General features: G+C 44.3%; 1 protein-coding gene across 1 annotated transcript in view; it reads right to left on the bottom strand.

Moving 5' to 3' along the window:
- The window catches only part of MRC1 (mannose receptor C-type 1), a 119,867-nt gene that overhangs the window by 49,686 nt on the left and 50,633 nt on the right, over positions 1-19,548 (bottom strand). Inside the window, exons 10-15 of the mRNA XM_066585643.1 lie at positions 15,949-16,064; positions 12,933-13,081; positions 9,257-9,450; positions 7,723-7,850; positions 4,794-4,881; positions 3,579-3,723 (exon numbers count right to left, since the gene is read on the bottom strand). Coding sequence (XP_066441740.1) covers positions 3,579-3,723; positions 4,794-4,881; positions 7,723-7,850; positions 9,257-9,450; positions 12,933-13,081; positions 15,949-16,064 — 820 coding nt within the window. The remainder of the gene's footprint in view (positions 1-3,578; positions 3,724-4,793; positions 4,882-7,722; positions 7,851-9,256; positions 9,451-12,932; positions 13,082-15,948; positions 16,065-19,548) is intronic.

Below are 19,548 nucleotides of genomic sequence, written 5' to 3'. Positions count from 1 at the left end.
ATGTTATTACATCCCCCTCTCAGTAATAATGTTATTACATGCCCCTCTCAGTAATAATGTTATTACATGCCCCTCTCAGTAATAATGTTATTACATGCCCCTCTCAGTAATAATGTTATTACATACCCCTTTCAGTAATAATGTTATCACATACCCCTCTCAGTAATAATGTTATTACATGCCCCTCTCAGTAATAATGTTATTACATCCCCCTCTCAGTAATAATGTTATTACATGCCCCTCACAGTAATAATGTTATTACATGCCCCTCTCAGTAATAATGTTATTACATCCCCCTCTCAGTAATAATGTTATTACATCCCCCTCTCAGTAATAATGTTATTACATGCCCCTCACAGTAATAATGTTATTACATCCCCCTCTCAGTAATAATGTTATTACATCCCCCTCTCAGTAATAATGTTATTACATGCCCCTCACAGTAATAATGTTATTACATGCCCCTCACAGTAATAATGTTATTACATGCCCCTCACAGTAATAATGTTATTACATCCCCCTCTCAGTAATAATGCTATTACATCCCCCTCTCAGTAATAATGTTGTTACATGCCCCTCTCAGTAATAATGACCCCTTTTATGTATTGAAGAAAAGAACAGCCCAAACTCCTTTTATTCATTTCCCGTTCAACTCTAGTCTCCACTCACTTCCAGGTAGCCCAGTCATGTGATCACTGTGGCTAATCCATGGCCTCAGCATTGGTACAGCTCAGGCCATTGATTGGCTGCAGCAATCACATTTTAGACGGATTATCATTGTGCTACCCCGAAGTGAGCAGAAGAGGGACTTTGCCATATGCATTAGGCTAGCGCAGCTGCTTCTGAGTCCTGGAGCCTAGGGGGACCCAAAGGCCTCCCTGCCACATTAAATGATGTATGGTAAATGACACATGGCAGGTTGGGGGGTGCTGTTACCAGTATTTCTGCATGGGGCCAGACAGTATAATTGTTGCTTTTGGTTGTTCCAAGCAGAAGTCTTATTCTAATAGTGCAACATAAAATGTGCCAGAATCTGCACAACTTCTAATGTGAATCTCCTCCTAATAGGATTTTAAAAGCTTTTTCTATAATGCAATGTTCTGCACTGAACTCTGCAAGAATACAATATATTACTGGAGTATTTTCTAAGCGCTATTCCCCTTCTGACCACTAGATGTCAGTGGTACTTCAAAGATGTTCGACTACTTGGGCAGATCTTAGGATAACTCTGTATGCGGTTATTTTTCTGGCATTATTTTGGTACAAAAAATAGTCTGAAAAATGGCATGCAATTTTTAAAATTATGTCTTTATTTTAAAACCTTTTTGCACACTTTCCCCCTTACTTTTTTCAGAAAATAAAAAAACTCACATTTGGTATCGTCGCAGCCGTAACGACCAGAACAATAAATTCAGCACACTATATTGTCCGCACGACAAATGCTATTTTTAAAAAAAAAGAAGCCAAAATGCCTGTTTTGCTCTTTCCCTTCCCAAAAAAATATAAAATCATAAATAAAATAAAAGTGATCATAAAACCATAAGCACCCCCAAAATGGTACCAATAAAACTGCAGCTTGCCACATAAAAAACAACCCCTCACAGAGCTCCATCAATGAAAAAAAAATAAAATATGGGACTTTGAATGCAGCAAAAAATGTACATGTTCCAAAAAAGAGTTTTTGTTGTGCAAAAGTCGAAAAACGTAAGTGTAGAAATTTCATATTGTTGCGATTGTACCAACATGCGGAAAAAAATGATCATATGCCTTCTGCTGTAATGAGTGGGAGCATTCACACGAGGGCACAATCGCCATGTATTTATTCACGTTTTTTTTGTGCACGTAATTCCCATGAACAGAGCCCATTGATTTCAGTGGGTTCATTCACGTTTGTGTATTTCCATTGCGTATTTCGGTCACACAAACAAACGTGGTATTTCCTATGTTTGTGTGTATTTACGTGACAGTATACTACACAATATATTGTACATAAATATGCTGCGCAAAAACGCACGCACTTGTGTATATACGCTGCATTTTTGCTTAGTGTATTTACACGACTAAAACGAAAAATACAACTGCGTGAATGCACCCTTAGGCCTCGGTCAGACAAGCATGTTTTTTGCGCGCCTATGTGCTTAAAAAAATTGCGTCTATTAGAACCATTGGTTTCCTATGAAGTATCCACATGTGCGTTTTTTAGTGGCACAAAATACTCGCACCCGCAAAAGATAGGCCTATAATGTGCGCCGGTAAGGTCCGTGCTGTGCATGAAGACCTCATGTGCTGTTACAGAGATGACAGGGGATGAGTGGGGGGTGGCTTGAAATATAAGCCCTACCCCAAAAATCATCCCTAGCTGTAGAAAAAAATAAAAGTTAACTCACCTAGAAACGCTGTCTAGCTCTTCTTCCCGTCCTTGGCAGTCTTTTTCTGTATTCTGATGGCCAGGGATTGAAAAATCCCCGCCTCTAGAAAGTGCTGCCTCTGATTGGCTGAACACTGTAACCAATCAGAGGCAGCACTCGGGTGTCATTCAATAGCTGAGCGCTGTTTCTGATTGGCCACAGCACTCAGCCAATCCGAGGCACTCAACCCCCGTATATGTAAGGATGATTTTCGGGGTAGGGCTTGTATTTCAAGCCCCTCCCCCCGAAAATCATCGCTGCAGGGTTTCCCATTGCTTTCAATAGGGTGGCAGCATCGCCTGCCCTATTGAAAGTAATGGGATAGCATTGTGGTTCTCCGCCACAGCTGTGGCAGGGGATTCGTTCGTGCCCACTATCACTGAACACTGTGATGGTGCTGTCACAGTGTTTAGTCATGAGGGAACCTTTGTGGAGCAGGAAACAAGTTATAATTTTTTAAAATGTGGACCTGAAAATCCCCCTGAAATCATCCCTTCCTTAGGGCCAAAATTGGTCATTTCACAAAAGGGGTTAAAGAGAACAAGTCATGCCCTCTGATTAGCGGTCCTGGATGTATAGCCTTGCAGTCATAGCTGACAGTATTGTAACACCTACCCCCGTTGCCCTGTACTGACCTCTTTAAGATACGACTCCCGGCAATCTTATTCTGTCAAGTGGGCGGTCTCTTATGTTCACTGTCAAAAGATGATGTCAGGTTTCCTCCAGCCACTGATGTCATCATGACTGTGAGCGGAAGAGACTGCCCACTAGACTGATTGTGAGCACCGGGAGCCATATATAATGGGGGTCGGTGAAGATGATCCGCTGTGGTGTACAAAGAAAAGAAGAGGTGCCGCAGCTGCACAGTGCAGAGAGCCCCACTGATCAGAGGACTTGATAGGTAAAGGTAAGTCCACTGGTGCGAACACTGAGTCATGACCGACTCCTTGGGTGACCTTTTCTTGTCAGGCTGTTTTTGCAGGGTGGTTTGCCGTTGCCTTCCACAGTCAACATTCCCCTGAGCAGGCTGGGTACTCGCAGGGTGCCACACTCAGAGCCCTACCCTCTCATACTCAGGGCAGGGGAAGCCACTCTACTGCACAATAAAAGTTTAGATTTGGGGGTTTGGGTGCCTGGACTCGTTCAACACCGATTCTTCCAGTTTTGTACCTTTTCTGATTTCGCAGATCCAGTCCTGTGGAGAATCACAATGTCTATCATTCCAGGACAGGCGATGGTCCGTATTCACCTCCCCGCAGTGCTCCAGCTCCTGGTAGTTGTTGGGTTCTCCGTACGCCCAGTTTTCATAATTCATCTACAGAAAGTAAAGAAATAATATAAACCGCTTATTATTTCTATCCGTAAATTACGCAGAAGTCATCTGACCGCTACGAATGTCTGGTCATGTGATCATCACACTCGGCTCATGACATGACAGAACGCTGATAACTGCAGCGCAGTCAGTCATCCACATCTATGTAGTCATCGCATGACCCGAGTTGTATCCACGGTACCCTAGGTACCCGCGAACGTCCGCAATGTCAATTGTGGAAGGGCCGTGGGTCGGACGTCTTTCATCGACTTCAATGGAAGCCGTCCGCGAAAAAAATAAAGCATGCTGCGATTTTTTTTTCGCGAGTGGAAAATCGCAGTCACCGTCTGCTCGTATGAGCGGACATGCGGATGCTCTATGGGTTTGACTTGTGGCGGAGCGCCGCGGATCGTCCGTGTAAGAGATGATCGCAGATTCCACAATCCAAACGCGCTCGTGTGCAGGCGGCCTAACTGAACTTTTTGGAAGTAAGCGGATGTACTTATAGACCTGAGGTCCTCCCATGAGCATAGAGCTCCGCGACTACTCAGGTGCACGAGGGGCGCTGTACACGTTCCGCTTCTCTGCTGTGGTTCTCCGGTTACCACCTCCATATTAACAGTTTTAATAAATTGAATAGAATTCTATTACAAAACAACAATTACCCGCTACGGCCGGGCCCAGCGCGTGCGAGGCGGCACGCAACAAGTACACAATGACGTTGGCTAATTACTGCGTGCCGCCAGCCACCATCTTCATATCTTTGTGCGCCAAAACGGAATATGCTGCGGTCTTTTTTGTGAGTGTATTTTGCACAATTTGTGTGAGCGGCAATATGGGAGCCTATGGCAGATTGGTACAGCGTGTTACGCGTCCAAAAGCCGCATGTGTAATACACTTTAACCACACGGCTGTGTGGGGGAGCCCTAAATTATATTAGAGCTTCTGTAGTGACGACATGCGGACAGAAACCGCCTCGTACCGTAAACAATAGCGCATTTCTCTGGCAGAGTCTACAAGCCATGTTCGAACACACTACAATATATAAACAGGAGAGGAATGGCTGTACTTACCGGTGAGCCGTCCGACCATTCGAAGCCTTCATCCACATTACTCTTCAGCAGACCCACCCAGAAGGCGGTACGGTAGACGCCCGCATGTCTTGTGTGGAGAAAAAAAGCAGAACGTATTCTTAAGACTGTGGATGTATATAATGTAGCGGTAACAGGCGTCACTGACAGCAGTAGGCCTCACTGGGCGTCACTGACAGTAAGACTGTCCAACCAATCACAGCGCAGCTTTCATTACTTAAGGCTCAGTCACACGGGTGCTTCGGGACCTGTACACCGGCGTGTACCCGTGTGACTGAGCCCTTCCTGCAGGAAGAAGACGGCCGTCCTTCAAGACGGACGACTCCCCGCAGCGCTGAAGAAAGAACACATGACCGGTAATGAAGCCGGTCACATGTTCTTTCTCCCGGCGCTGCAGAGAGACGTCCGTCTTAAGGTACGGCCGTCTTCCTCCTGCAGTAACACAGGCACCGATGCGCCCGTGTGACTGGGCCCTTATACTGCAGAGGTAAAACGAGAGCTGCGTTGTGATTGGTTGCTATGGGCAACAACAACCATCTTAGGGCTCCTGCACACTCGCGCTTTTCTTGCATGTTTTTTTCACGCAATTTCGGTGCGTTCTTTTAGCGCGATTGTCAATGGGACTTTCTAATGTTAAAAACGCATCGCAAGTTCGTGCTTTGGATTTTTTTTTGCAATGCTTTTTTTTAACATTAGAAAGTCCCATTGACAATCGCGTGAAAAAAATGCAGCGATATTTCGTGAAAAAAAACGCAAGTGTGCAGGAGCCCTTAGGACTCCTTTCCACTGGCGATAGCGATATCACTGCGAGAAAATCGCATTGTTAAAATCGCATCGCAACGCTGCAAAATCACAACCTTTTGCGTTGCAATGTGAGAATCTGTTTTGCCACTGCACTGTATGGGCGACAGAAAAATCCAAAACGCTGAACCAATCCTCCTGCTGCGATTGTTAATCCTCGCATCGCAGCTCGCCCTTAAACATCGATAGTGGAAAGGCTGTCATAGAACAACATGGGGGGACTTCCCTGCGAGAGATCGCACTGAGCATCGCACTGAACACGTGCGATTACCTCGCCAGTGGAAAGGAGCGCTTACTGTGAGGCGACGGCTTCTATCCAATATGAACGCAGCTATATGAATAGGACGCACGGTGATACGCTTTGTCTATAGCCCCTCTTACCGTATGGCTGCGTTTCGAGCAGAGCTATAACATGGGCTCCCATAGATGTGCATGACCCCTATGAGGTGCCTCTCTGTAGCCTATAATATGGGCTTCCAGTATTATACGGAGGTAAATAGAGTTTGTTCTAACTTTGAATTGCTTTCAGAGAAGAGTATTTTCGTACAGACGGCACCCGCTGAGGCTTGTACAGCAGCATCCAGAGGTTGTGCAGCAACATAGTAGGGAGCAGCATGGCCTCTGTGCCATATCCTACTTACTCCATGTACAGCACAGGACATTAACCCTTAGGCTATGTTCACACAGGGTGGAATTCACAACACAGTGTCCGCAGCGCAAAATCTGCATCATTTTAATGTCGAATTTGGTGCGGAATTGACCCCCTCATATGAAGAGGCGGGATTCGCACCACAAATTCGGAAATTCATATACTTCGGATTTGACTTCCACACTGCGGGTCCATTTCCACAGCGGCTGTTTTTCTAAGGAGTGTGTGGTCCAGATTTTGAGAATCTGATTGCTGCTTCTGTAATTGATGCAGATTTTCAATGTGGAGAGTCTGGACAGAACCCCCCCCCCTGCCCCCCCCCCCCTATGTAAACGTGGCCTTAAAGAGAATTTATTCTTTCTTTTAAGTATATTTCATCAGAATTTAGGATATTAAAGAGCCACTCCAGCAAAAACACATTTTTCCATCTATGCCCCCTCACCTGATTATCCGTGACACTCTGGAGGTCTCCTCTGTGTATTCTATTCAGTTCCCTATAATGCATCCCCTGTCTGATGCTCATCAGGCACCATCTTGAGAGTGAGATTTTTTAATCTTTCATGTCTATCCCATGATGCAGCCTCACAGCCTTATCTAGAGGCTATACCATTTTGCCTGCTAGAGGGCAGTTTAAATATCATTATCTTCTATAGTCACCTGAATAAGCTACAGTCCATAAGTACAAAGTCAGGAGGATGAGCTGTGATCTTCTCTATTATATCTGTGTAGTGTACAGGAGTTGTACACTCCATAATGTGGTTACTTCCTAAAAGAATGTGTGTAGCTTTAAGAGACGGAAGTTTGGTTGTTTTGTCACTAACTATGTTTGAAAACCCTAACTTGTCCCTACTGCTCAGTTAGCGTGTTGGAAGATAGCTGCTCTAGGATTGGGTGATAAGACTCACGCATGGGTTGGCTAAGAAGGATCAGATAAAATGGAAGGAGGGGTGTGGCAGAAAGGAGTCTAGAGAAATGGAAAACTAAGAAAAGAAAAGAGGAAGCAAGATGTGGGAGACAGTGCGGTGAGAAGGAGAAAGTGTGAGTACAAAAGGAGTATTGTTGTAATAGAAAAGAATTAGTTTAAGTAAATACAGAAGAAGAAGGGAACAGATTGAAGAAGAGTAACTAAAGGGGAGAAGAAGAATGTTAAACATGAATGGCTCCATATCTGGGAGATTTAACCAATCCACCTAATACATGGATGCCTATTAACCTGAAAAACTGCCACATAATACCACATTTCGACAGATAAGGCTCCCAACAGAAAAATCAGAGGTTTGCCAGAGGAACGAGAATTAGGTGCCGCGTTCTAAAAGAGGGGGCTCTAATATACAACAGATTTAACTAAAATGCAATAAAAGAGGTTTTCTTAAAGGGGCAAATAGTTTTCCACAGCACAGTAGATATGTATGTAGCATATATAGTACACTGTATATTAACCATGAATGCAGTACTACTTACAGCAGCATTGTCCATAATGCTTGGTGTTCATCTCTGTCGCTGATACTGGCCAAGTCGCCTCCTATTGTTTTGCAAAAATTCTTGGCATCAAACCAAGACAATTTTTCGCTACTTTCTTCCATATAATGCTGTAAAACAAAATGTAAAAGTGATATTTTGTCAAATTTGTCATTAACATAGTAGGGTATAAATGCAATGTCCTCCAAATATACAGAATTTACACATTGCCTAGCTTTGGCTTACAGTGACCAAATATTGATGTCACCCACCATGCTAATACACCAATGCTAGGTATGATGGACTGATGGCATCACTAGAGTGTATTATGTTCCTATTTAGGGCTCAGTCAGACGGGTGTTTTTATGTGCGTATGTTACCTGTGTTCGTGATCCACATCCATATAGAACCAATGCTTTTCAATAGCAGCATTCTGATGCTGTATATTTACTGCTCCGCATTTTTGTGCGCAGGTAAATATAGGGCGGCGGATTTTAAAATGCAGGTAACAGTGGCATCCGGCTTTTTTGGATGTGAAACCCCTGGATGTGATGGCATCCAGCGGTTTCACCTCATGCTTCATGGGGCCGGGTGGCAGCAGCGCCGACCCCATTGAGAACATATAGTAAAGATCGCCATCCTCTGGCACAGCTGTGACAGCTGTGGCACACAGCGCAATGTTCTCCCATTGAATTCAATGGAGCCTATTAACCCGTTCATTAAATTCAGCCATTGATTGAATTCAATAAATGGGTGAGTGCTGCCTCTGATTGGCTGAGCACAGGGACCAATCACAGGCAGCTGTCATTCAATAGCTGAGAGCTGCCTCTGATTGGTCACAGTGCTCAGCCAATCAAAGGCAGCCCTTTCAGCAGACGGGGATTTTAAAGCCCTGCCTGCTGAAAGCACTTCAGAGCAATACAGGAGAAGACCCGGCTGGTTTAGCCTAAACCTTGGCAGCTGCAGAGAGGTGAGTATATATATATATTTTTTTTACACATTTCAGGGAAAGGCTTATATTTAAAGCCCTTCCCCTAAAATCACAGCTATGGCAGAGGATTTCTTCAACTCCACGGGGAGTCCCATTGTCACTGGACAATGTGACAATGCTGTGATTCAGTGTGACTGTGACAATGCTGTCAGTGTTCAGTGATGAGGGGACTCCCCGCGGAGAGGAAGAAATCCTCTGTCACAGCTGTAGCAGAGGATTGCGATCTTCTCTGTGTGTCAATTGGGCAGCCGCTGCTGCTTCCGGCCCCATTGACCAAAGGTGAAACCCCTGAATGTGACAGCATCCAGGGGGCTCACATCCAAGGAATCCCCTGCTGCAGCTGTCACAGCCACAGCAGGGCAGCGCGGCCAAGTGCGTTTTTTTTTTCTGCATGCCGCCCGCTTTGGTCATGCGAATTTTTGCGCGTTTGCGTTCTGCGCACAAGAAATTCGCATGTTAAAACACCCGTCTGACTGAGCCCTTTAAGAGCAATCTACCTTTAAAGCACGTTTGGAGGCCAAGGGAGGAGAGATATATGATTCTTACTTTATAGCATGCATTGCCAGCTGTAGTCCAGTTGGGTGGACACGTTGGTTCTGCTGTTGTTGTTGGGATCGGTGGTGGCGTCACTCCTTGTGCCCACTTCTTGCACACATATTTAGCACTTTCGTCACAGTTTATTACATCCCATAATCCAGCTTTCTTCCCAGTTCTCATAGCAACACAGCCTTGTTTCCTGTCTTTAAAAGTCAATAAGAAAGTTTTGAAAAGGTTGGAGATGTTTTATTTCATGGAAGTCTTGTCGTTAATATGTACGATTGTATAAACAGGGGCTTATTCATTGAACAACCTTTGTCCATGGCTTCTAGGCAGCTTTGAGACAAATGTATTTTTACTCCATATTTGTTCCATGTTTTATGGTCTATGTTTTTTTTTACTTGTGCATATTTTTCATGGCTGTATTTTAAAAACACATAATTTGCCACTTTTGTCCATTTTTGCTTCTGTATTTGCTTTCATTGGTATTATTTTGTAGTGGGCAAATAGGATCGGTACAGTGGTGTAGATATAGGGGTCGCAGGGTCACAACTGTGACACAGCTCCTAAGCTAGGTGGGCCCAAAGCTCCTCTCACCACTAATGTAGTGGCCCAGCAGGTCCTACAAAACATTCACAGCAACACCTGTCCTGTCACACCTGTCTACGTGCCGTCCTTGGACATAGAATGTGCCGTCTGCAGGAGAGAACCTGTTTCCCCCCTTTCTCTCTACTAAGCCTAGAGCTTAGCCCTGATGTCAGTTGGTGTCCTATTGACTGATAGTCCGCTTCAAACTCACTGGTGCAGAGTCCAAGGGTGGGAAAACAACAATACTAGTCCATATGCAGAGTGGGAGGAGTTGAGAAAGTGCAGGAAATAGAAGAGGTGATAAAAGGAGGAGACACTGAGCAGTTAGTGGAGTTGCAGCCAGGAGGGAGAGAGGAGAGGTTGTAGTCAGGTTGTGCCGGAGGAGGTACTTGCACAAGAGGCAAAGCACTTATCAGCACGTTTCTTCCCAAGGTCGAGCAAGGTTTCATCCCGCTCCCTTGGTGATCCACAGCAGAGAGGAGGAGAACCTTTCCGAGTTTGGTCTTCTACAAAGCAGTAAGTCTAACGTTTACCCGGTGAAATCAAAGCCAAGACTAGCCTAGTGACCCACCGACACTCTGCTTCATCTACACTTTGTTAATTACACTCATCCCTTCAGCTAAAGCAACTAGAGATTTTAATTTAAAAAAAATGCTAATATGGGAAAAAGCACAAAAAAGGATTTTTCTTACATTATCTTTTTTATTTATTTATTTTTTACACAATTTGTGTCCCTGTGGGGGACTTGCACCATAGCACCTATGATCGCTATGATAAAGCATTGTATTTGCGATCATAGACTATGCAGGAGACCTGTAGCTGGCGTCCTGTTGCCACGGCAATGCGTCGGGCTCTCTGTGATTTCATCGCAAGAGTCTGATGACGTCACAGAGGGAGCGCACTCTCTGTGTGAACCCTTTACATGCCACGATCCAAATAGATCGCGGCAGGGAAGGGGTTAACAGCGGGTGGGGGGGAGGGCGGTGCTCTGAAGTACTCCTTCTGTTGCAGCCGGAGGCTGCTATTGGTGACTTCTCTTCTGATCTCACGCTATCCCCAGGACATAAATGTACATTCTGTTGCATTAGGTACCCCTCTGCCAGGATGTACATTTACAGTTAGGGCCAGAAATATTTGGACAGTGACACAAGTTTTGTTATTTTAGCTGTTTACAAAAACATGTTCAGAAATACAATTATATATATAATATGGGCTGAAAGTGCACACTCCCAGCTGCAATATGAGAGTTTCCACATCCAAATCGGAGAAAGGGTTTAGGAATCATAGCTCTGTAATGCATAGCCTCCTCTTTTTCAAGGGACCCAAAGTAATTGGACAATGGACTCTTAGGGCTGCAATTAACTCAGAAGGCATCTCCCTCGTTAACGTGTAATCAATTAAGTAGTTAAAAGGTCTGGGGTTGATTCCAGGTGTGTGGTTTTGGATTTGGAAGCTGTTGCTGTGACCAGACAACATGCGGTCAAAGGAACTCTCAATTGAGGTGAAGCAGAACATCCTGAGGCTGAAAAAAAAGAAAAAATCCATCAGAGAGATAGCAGACATGCTTGGAGTAGCAAAATCAACAGTCGGGTACATTCTGAGAAAAAAGGAATTCACTGGTGAGCTTGGGAACTCAAAAAGGCCTGGGCGTCCACGGAAGACAACGGTTGTGGATGATCGCCGCATACTTTCTTTGGTGAAGAAGAACCCGTTCACAACATCAACTGAAGTCCAGAACACTCTCAGGGAAGTAGGTGTATCTGTCTCTAAGTCAACAGTAAAGAGAAGACTCCATGAAAGTAAATACAAAGGGTTCACATCTAGATGCAAACCATTCATCAATTCCAAAAATAGACAGGCCAGAGTTAAATTTGCCGAAAAACACCTCAAGAAGCCAGCCCAGTTCTGGAAAAGTATTCTATGGACAGATGAGACAAAGATCAACCTGTACCAGAATGATGGGAAGAAAAAAGTTTGGAGAAGAAAGGGAACGGCACATGATCCAAGGCACACCACATCCTCTGTAAAACATGGTGGAGGCAACGTGATGGCATGGGCATGCATGGCTTTCAATGGCACTGGGTCACTTGTGTTTATTGATGACATAACAGCAGACAAGAGTAGCCGGATGAATTCTGAAGTGTACCGGGATATACTTTCAGCCCAGATTCAGCCAAATGCTGCAAAGTTGATCGGACGGCGCTTCACAGTACAGATGGACAATGACCCCAAGCATACAGCCAAAGCTACCCAGGAGTTCATGAGTGCAAAAAAGTGGAACATTCTGCAATGGCCAAGTCAATCACCAGATCTTAACCCAATTGAGCATGCATTTCACTTGCTCAAATCCAGACTTCAGACAGAAAGACCCACAAACCAGCAAGACCTGAAGGCTGCGGCTGTAAAGGCCTGGCAAAGCATTAAGAAGGAGGAAACCCAACGTTTGGTGATGTCCATGGGTTCCAGACTTAAGGCAGTGATTGCCTCCAAAGGATTCGCAACAAAATATTGAAAAAATATATATTTTGTTTGGGTTATGTTTATTTGTCCAATTACTTTTGAGCTCCTAAAATGTGGAGTGTTTGTAAAGAAATGTGTACAATTCCTACATTTTCTATCAGATATTTTTGTTCAACCCTTTAAATTAAACGTTACAATCTGCACTTGAATTCTGTTGTAGAGGCTTCATTTCAAATCCAATACGGTGGCATGCAGAGCCCAACTCGCGAAAATTGTGTTACTGTCCAAATATTTCTGGCCCTAACTGTACGTGGCGGGAAAGGGTTAAAAACCAGCAGATACATGCTTCAGGATAAACTCCTTCATCAGTCAAGCTGGGTGAAACATAACTTCTGGGGCTGGGGGTATAGACCCAAAAGTACTGGTTAACTAATGTTGCAGTCTCCTCCAACTTCTCCAGATATTCCCAGGCCCGGCCATCTCTGTCCCTGGTACCAGAGAGGGGAGAAGGAGGAGATGCAGATGCAAATTCCTCTATCTGCTGTGAGAGGGGAGGAGGAGGAGCAGCAGTGGAAGACCTCGGATTGCTCAGAGCCTACAGTACTCATTAGAATTCATAGATGATTTAGTGACTTACCTGGCATGCCCGTGTTCCAATGTGTGTACAATACTCTTTCCTTGTTTGTCCATTTAAAAGTGTTCCTCTCCTCTGTATCTGAGAGCCCCGTCCAGAAATATTTCTCTGGTCTAAACCCAATCAGGCTGGTTAAGTAGGCCTGTTCAAACCTGCAATTAAAGAGTATAGTCTTATTCACACAAGTTATTTCTCTGTCTGTGTGCTGTATGTATGTGCAATGGACTGCACACATAATACTGACACATTATAGTCAATGGAGATATACACATGTTTATTACACGGAATGTAAAAATAAACACAGCATGTCCTATTCTTGGCCAACATCTCCGACCACAGTCACCCACTCAGGTCAGTGGGTGCATGAAGAAAAAATACGGAGCGCACACAATGGACATCCATGTACATTCCGTTTTTCAGTGATCATTGCTAAGCAATGGTAGAAAGAAAATGAGTCCGCCTTACGTTTTTTTGCACGTGAGACAAAAAAGTGATGACACATTGACGTAAAAAACAGACAAACGTAATACATATTATTCCGCGCTCCACAATACAGGATAGCATTCCCCAAACCCCGGCATTCTAGACATTCTTATCTCCGCAGCTCTCTTCTGTTAAGTCCCCATTCAGTTTTTATGCCTCAGCGTTTCCTTTAGACCTGATAACCTCCTTTTCCGTCCTTATCAGACTGTCTTTCTTGAGGATAACTGTCTTCAGGAAGTTTAGACAACACGGATGCTGCATCAGCAGTAGAGAAATGAGCGATAACCGATTGTTATAACAATCCGCTGACGACAGCGGAATACGACAGAGGATGCAAGGTCAGGTATTCCATCTCCCTATAGGTCTTATTCTGCGCCCTTCACAGGTATAGGGACCTATAAGACCCATTTACAGGACGAATTGTTTGTGCTAAATCCTTATTGGAATCCATTATCATCCCACGGACGCAACTATGGTGAAAATTTGAAATCCACGCTGCGGAAAAACAATATTGGCGTGTTCGTTTTTTATGTGATTTCTGTGTTAAAAATGTGTTGGGTGACCATTCACAGATTTATCCCATCTGTAGTGGCCAGTACATCATCCTGCTCCCCTCCATAAATGTCATACATGTTTGTCTTACGTAGATGCACTCTGCACACCTCTCTTGTCATTTCCAGTGTGTGTTGCACAGCTGCGGTGCTTGAAAGGTTAACTCTAATAAAATCATTGCCTGCATGTAAATGTATCAGTCTGCCATGCCATGTGGTATGTGTGAAGGTATAAATAGGAGTGCTTGAGAGCGGGAAAGGAGTCCATCTTCCGGCGTTGAGAGAATCTAAAACACAGAGCTACATGAAGGCACCTTCAGCCTCCTTGTGGTGAAGATGGAAGCAGAGGAGAGATGTCCTGTGATGTCTGAATTCTGGATGTGAGTGGAGTGAGCCCCAATAGTGAGAGAGCAATTGTAAGTAACTGCTTCTTCTTACAAGGCCAGTGCAGAAGTACTACTTCTCTGTCTAATTTTCGTACACGGTCATCCCAAGCCAGGATCACAGCGTAGAGGTCACCCTTTACTGTCACACCCACACATCTCCAAGTCGGGGTGGAGGTACTGCAAAAAAATAATCTTTATTACGTTTGAAAGTCATTTGCCTGCACTGCAAAATCTCTGATTGAAATGCCTTGTATAATCTGTTCAAGTTCACAAGTAAAGGTTTACGCCGGGCCCTAACCGTTCCCAGGGACCCGTGGTACTCAAAGACTGTCTCTGTCATTAATTATTCTCCACCAACGTTTATTCGGGTGTGGTGTCACCCGTGACAATTACAACCCCTGTCATCCTCTTAGAGGACACTCCCTATCCTAGGGGTGCTCCTGTGGCCTGCAGTGATACTCTGGCCTTGGCTGTGTGTGTCCCTCCAGGAAAGGAGTTTGGTAGGTGTCACCGTGACAAGCCATCACTTTACTCTGCCAGCTCCCCACGAATGTCAGGTGTCCGGGGTCTCCCTATGGGACGCTGCACCATCAAATGGGGCTAAATCCATGTGCAGATCCATATGCCAATCTGCGACCGAATCCTGAGGCTTAGACTCCATGGTTTCTCTGTGGATTATGTAGCAGATCCACATTGGAAAATGCAGATCTGACACGTTAGAGTAAATACCATGCGGACATGCCCTAAGGCTATGTTCACACCTAGCGCAAAAGTAGCAGATTTTCCATGTGGTATTACTACAAAGTAACTCCACGGCACTTACAGTACGAGCCGTGTGGATGAGCTTTTAACAAACTTCATTCACAGGGTATGGAATAAATCAGCGTGCAATTGAAATACCGTACGGATTATAAATCCGCAGTGCGCGCTGATTAAAATACATTTAAATTGCTGAAAAATCTGCTGACAAATCAGAGTCAAAATCTAAATGTGTGGCGACCCGGAAGGGGACTACAAATCTCTTAAAAGTGACTTAAAAGTGAATCCTGCGAGCAGCGTAAGCTACAAGTAAGTGATTGCGGAGACGCTGCTACTGCAGAGTATGAATGGTGACAGAAGATCCTGTAAGTAATCTTGTTGCTGCGGTATATCTTGGCGCTATATAAATAAAGATTATTATTATTGTTATTGGAGAGTTGCGATGGGAAACGCCAGAATACCGGACTGGGGTTCATATTCTCGCAACGCACAAATCTTGCCTCAGTTTCTCAGCCATGGGAAAGCGGCCTCAATAAGTACATTTCCCAATTAAACAGATTGTCCAGGACTGTTAAAAAAGGTCCAGAAACAATGCCGCACGTATCGATAAGCAGTGTCTGGTGTGGGAGCTCAGCCCCGTTCATTTGAACTGCTGAGCTGCAACACCAGAAACGGCCTTAAAACAGGAGTGGCGCTATTTCTAAGCCACAAAAAATAGACTTTTCCTAATGCCCAGAAAAACCCTTTAATGACAGCAAAATATATCCGAAAACTATAGAACTTTTTATTACACAATGAATGAACGTTGTTTGCAAAGACCAATAACAGCAGCACCCCTACCTGTCCTCCACGGTCATCATGTACGCCCCTTGACCATTACAAGTATTGTTTGCTTCGGAAAATGATGTAGCTGACGTGCTGATGAAATAGCAGTAGAATCCGTGTCTTTTCCAACCCTGTCAACAAATAGAAATTAGGACAATGGTTCAGTTCTATATGTTGGGACATACAAGTGTGAAGAGCTCCGATGCTAACGAGACAAATTAAAGTGACCTTGCAGTTCTGGGGCAAAATGCTGTCCTGGACCCGTAGAGACGCGGGTGTGTATTACCTGCCGTTTCTTTAATCCACTGGTTCCGGGTCCCATTTTCATCCTTCCAAGATGACAGCAGCAATTTCTTAACTACCTAAAGAACACTGTGCACTACTCTCTGATTGGCCATTGCTGATTATGATGATTAGATGAGGCCAAACAGAGAGCAGGTATAGTGCACTGGTAGTCTAATACTAGCAATGTGAGTAAAAGAGATGAAAAAGGAGGGTGGAGCCAGACCCAGCGAGGGGGTGGAATATTCCTGGAGTACAAAGTGTTTCAAATGGTGGAGGTGCTGCCAACCAGATGACGCTCCACCAGGGTGGGCGTGAGTGTAGCAAAAAGAATGTGGAAAAATACTGGTATGGAGGCGCAACCCTCTAAGCTACTAGAAGATGAAGATAAAGGTCCAATATGTGATGGTGAAGGCACTTCCTTTTTATAATTTCACAAAATAAAAACCAGCAATTGAAAACGCGTTTCGGGGACGAGACCCTTCATCAGTTCAGCTGGATAGGACAACAGGATGCCTGGGGGTGACACAATTCCAAAATTGTTTTGGGTGTGCCAGAGGTCCTGTATGTGCAGGGGGACAGGGGAGAGAGAAGTGCTTCAGCCAATAATAATACTAGCAATGCACTCTGGGGATTTGCTAGTCTGAAGATTGCCGGTTACCTTGGACAGCCGAAAACGAGACTTGGTACCGGAGGATCAGAGGGATTACAAAGATGATCTGCAGGTATATACACCCCTCCCCCTCCAGTTCCAGGACAGACTTTTATCGAAAAACCAGAGGATCACTTTAACCCCTTCCCACCCCATGACGTAAGGGTACGTCATGGCAGGGTGGTACTTCCCGCAAAATGACGTACCCTTACGTCATAGGGTAGCGCAAGATCATAGCAGATCTCACACTATCCCACAGCAGGAGTCGGCTATCAGTGATAGCCGGCCTCCCGCTGCAGCAGCGGGGGTGCTTTGGAAATGCTTCCCAAAAAATGCAATAAAAGTGATCAAAAAAGCTGTATATTCCCCAAAATGGTATCAATAAAAACTACACCTCGTCTCGCAAAAAATAAGCCTTCATTGAGCTCTGTACATAGACAAATAAAAAAGTTACAGGACTTTGAATGCAGGAATATAGAAAAAAAAATTCCAAAAAAAGGGGTTTTATTGCAAAAAAGTTGATAAACCTAGAAAAAATATAAGAATTTTGGTATCTTTGTAACCGTACCGGTCCGTAGAAAAAATGTGTTGTATCATTTATGCTGCATGATTAACGCTGTAAAAAAAAAAAAAAAATCTATTGCAGAATTGATGCGTTTTCTCTCCGTTATCATAAAAAAAATAATAAAAGTTTTACGATATAGTCTATGTACCCAAACATGGCACCATCAAAAACTACAGTTCGCCACGCAAAAAACAAGCTCTTATACGGCCGCGTCGACGGAAAAGTAAAAAAGTTATGGCTTTTGAAAAATGGAAATGAAAATCTGTCGTCCTTAAGGGGTTAAAGGGGAAATCCAGCCACAAAGAATTGTTTGACATACGAAAAGGTACCCAAAACAAACAGAAATCTTCTTCTAGTGGCATTACTAGTACCGGCTTCTGTAGGAAGCCAATGTCTGAGGAACCCTTCAGACGGGGTACGCCAGCCGATGTTGTTGGGGAAGGTTGCTTTAGGCTCCAGTGATTTCTTTCTTCAACAAGTTGTGATATCCAGGTTTGTGATGGCTGATTCCACTGCTCAAAGCACTCATAAAAAAAAGGTTACATGGAGCGGGATCGGGTGAATATGGAGGGCGAGGCAGGATGCCATGCTGTTTTTCATCAAGAATTAACACTCAACACTGTGTGGGCAAACAGGTGACTGGTTCTGCCCACACAGCATTAAGTGTTGAGCAAATTTTGACAAAAATAGGCAAAAAAATGAAAAACTTGTTGAAAAAAAAATAGTTGGAGTCGAACACAACCTTCCTTAATAACGTCAGCGGGGACACTGCCTCAGAAGTGTTCAGCACAATTAGCAAGAAGCCTGTACTAGTAACACCCCAGCCACCAGAGGAAGATTCGTGTTTCTTCTAGGTACCCCTAGTCATAAAGTCCCATGGGTAAACTCCATGAACCTGGACCACCAGTAGTTTCCAGAAGGAAAAGCACAGCTCTCTGTAGAGTACGTGTTCCCTGTCACCACCATGCTGGGGTTTCCCATACTGCAAGCAAGAGGACCATTGATTATAATAGCCACTCCCCTCCGGTGTTGTCCCTCATATAGATCTGACTAGTTTGGGGAATCAGTGAGGATTTAGACTGACAGATCCCACCAATGTGACCTTCTAGCATATCTGCAAGGAACAGTAAATGAGCCCTTTGGAATGCCTTGAATTTCTGCATTGATTAGTAATAAAATGTGGTCTGATTGTTCTCTAAGTTACAATTATAATCTTAGGGCTTATTTAGACAACCGTATGCGCAAAAACACTCGCTGCAGTGCAATACATTAGTACATGAACGAGGTGGAAGAGGTTGATTGGTTCACATTTGTGCGAAACATCCTTTCCAAGCATTAAAAACCTAATTAGCCTAATGAGGTTCAGATGTGGTCTTTTCCCCACGTTTTGCACAGTGTTTGTGTATTTGTGCGCCTCCCATAGATTTCTATGGGGGCTTTGCTGCGCAAAATGCAGGAAAACAGAGCAAGTCCTACATTTTTCCTCGCGCATGAAATGCGTGCACAAAACATGCTCATGGGAATGAACGCCATTGAAATCAATGGGATCTATTCAGTTTCGCAAGCACAGATCCTGCATCCACAAATACCCCCACAAACACGGTTGTTTGAAGAAGCCCTTAGGGCGCGGTCACATGACAGTTTTTATGCTCAGTTTTTTGTCAGCCCAAACCAGCAGGGGGTCCAAAATCTGGAAGAACTGCAAACCTTTCCATTTATACTTTCTCTGCACTCCTGGTTTTGTCTCACAAGAAACTGAACAGAAAACTGTTTTGTGAAAGCGCCTAATAACGAAACTAATAATGCACAGACAGTTGTACCCTTATTAAGCACATTGAGTAAACATCCACAGTGTATGGAGAAAAAGTAAATGAACCTCTGTGTCAGGGCTTAAACACGTGTGCTTCAGTCCCAATAACGTCCGAATAACGGGACAGAGCGAAGCCATTGATTTCAGTCAATTCATTTCCACTATCGGGATTCTTGTGCGTTATTAGTACAGGCAAGAAAAGATGGGACTTGCCCTGTCTCGCATGTAATGTCGCTTTTTTCCAAACTCGCCCGCACAAGCGCGGAATTTGAGTAGTCTGAAAGAAGCCATGCTCTGTAGCAGCGA

Source organism: Eleutherodactylus coqui, chromosome 12, assembly GCF_035609145.1.
Source record: "Eleutherodactylus coqui strain aEleCoq1 chromosome 12, aEleCoq1.hap1, whole genome shotgun sequence".
Classification (NCBI taxonomy): domain Eukaryota; kingdom Metazoa; phylum Chordata; class Amphibia; order Anura; family Eleutherodactylidae; genus Eleutherodactylus; species Eleutherodactylus coqui.
Note: the sequence above shows the minus strand (reverse complement) of the source record. Positions and strands in the feature narration are given on the sequence as shown.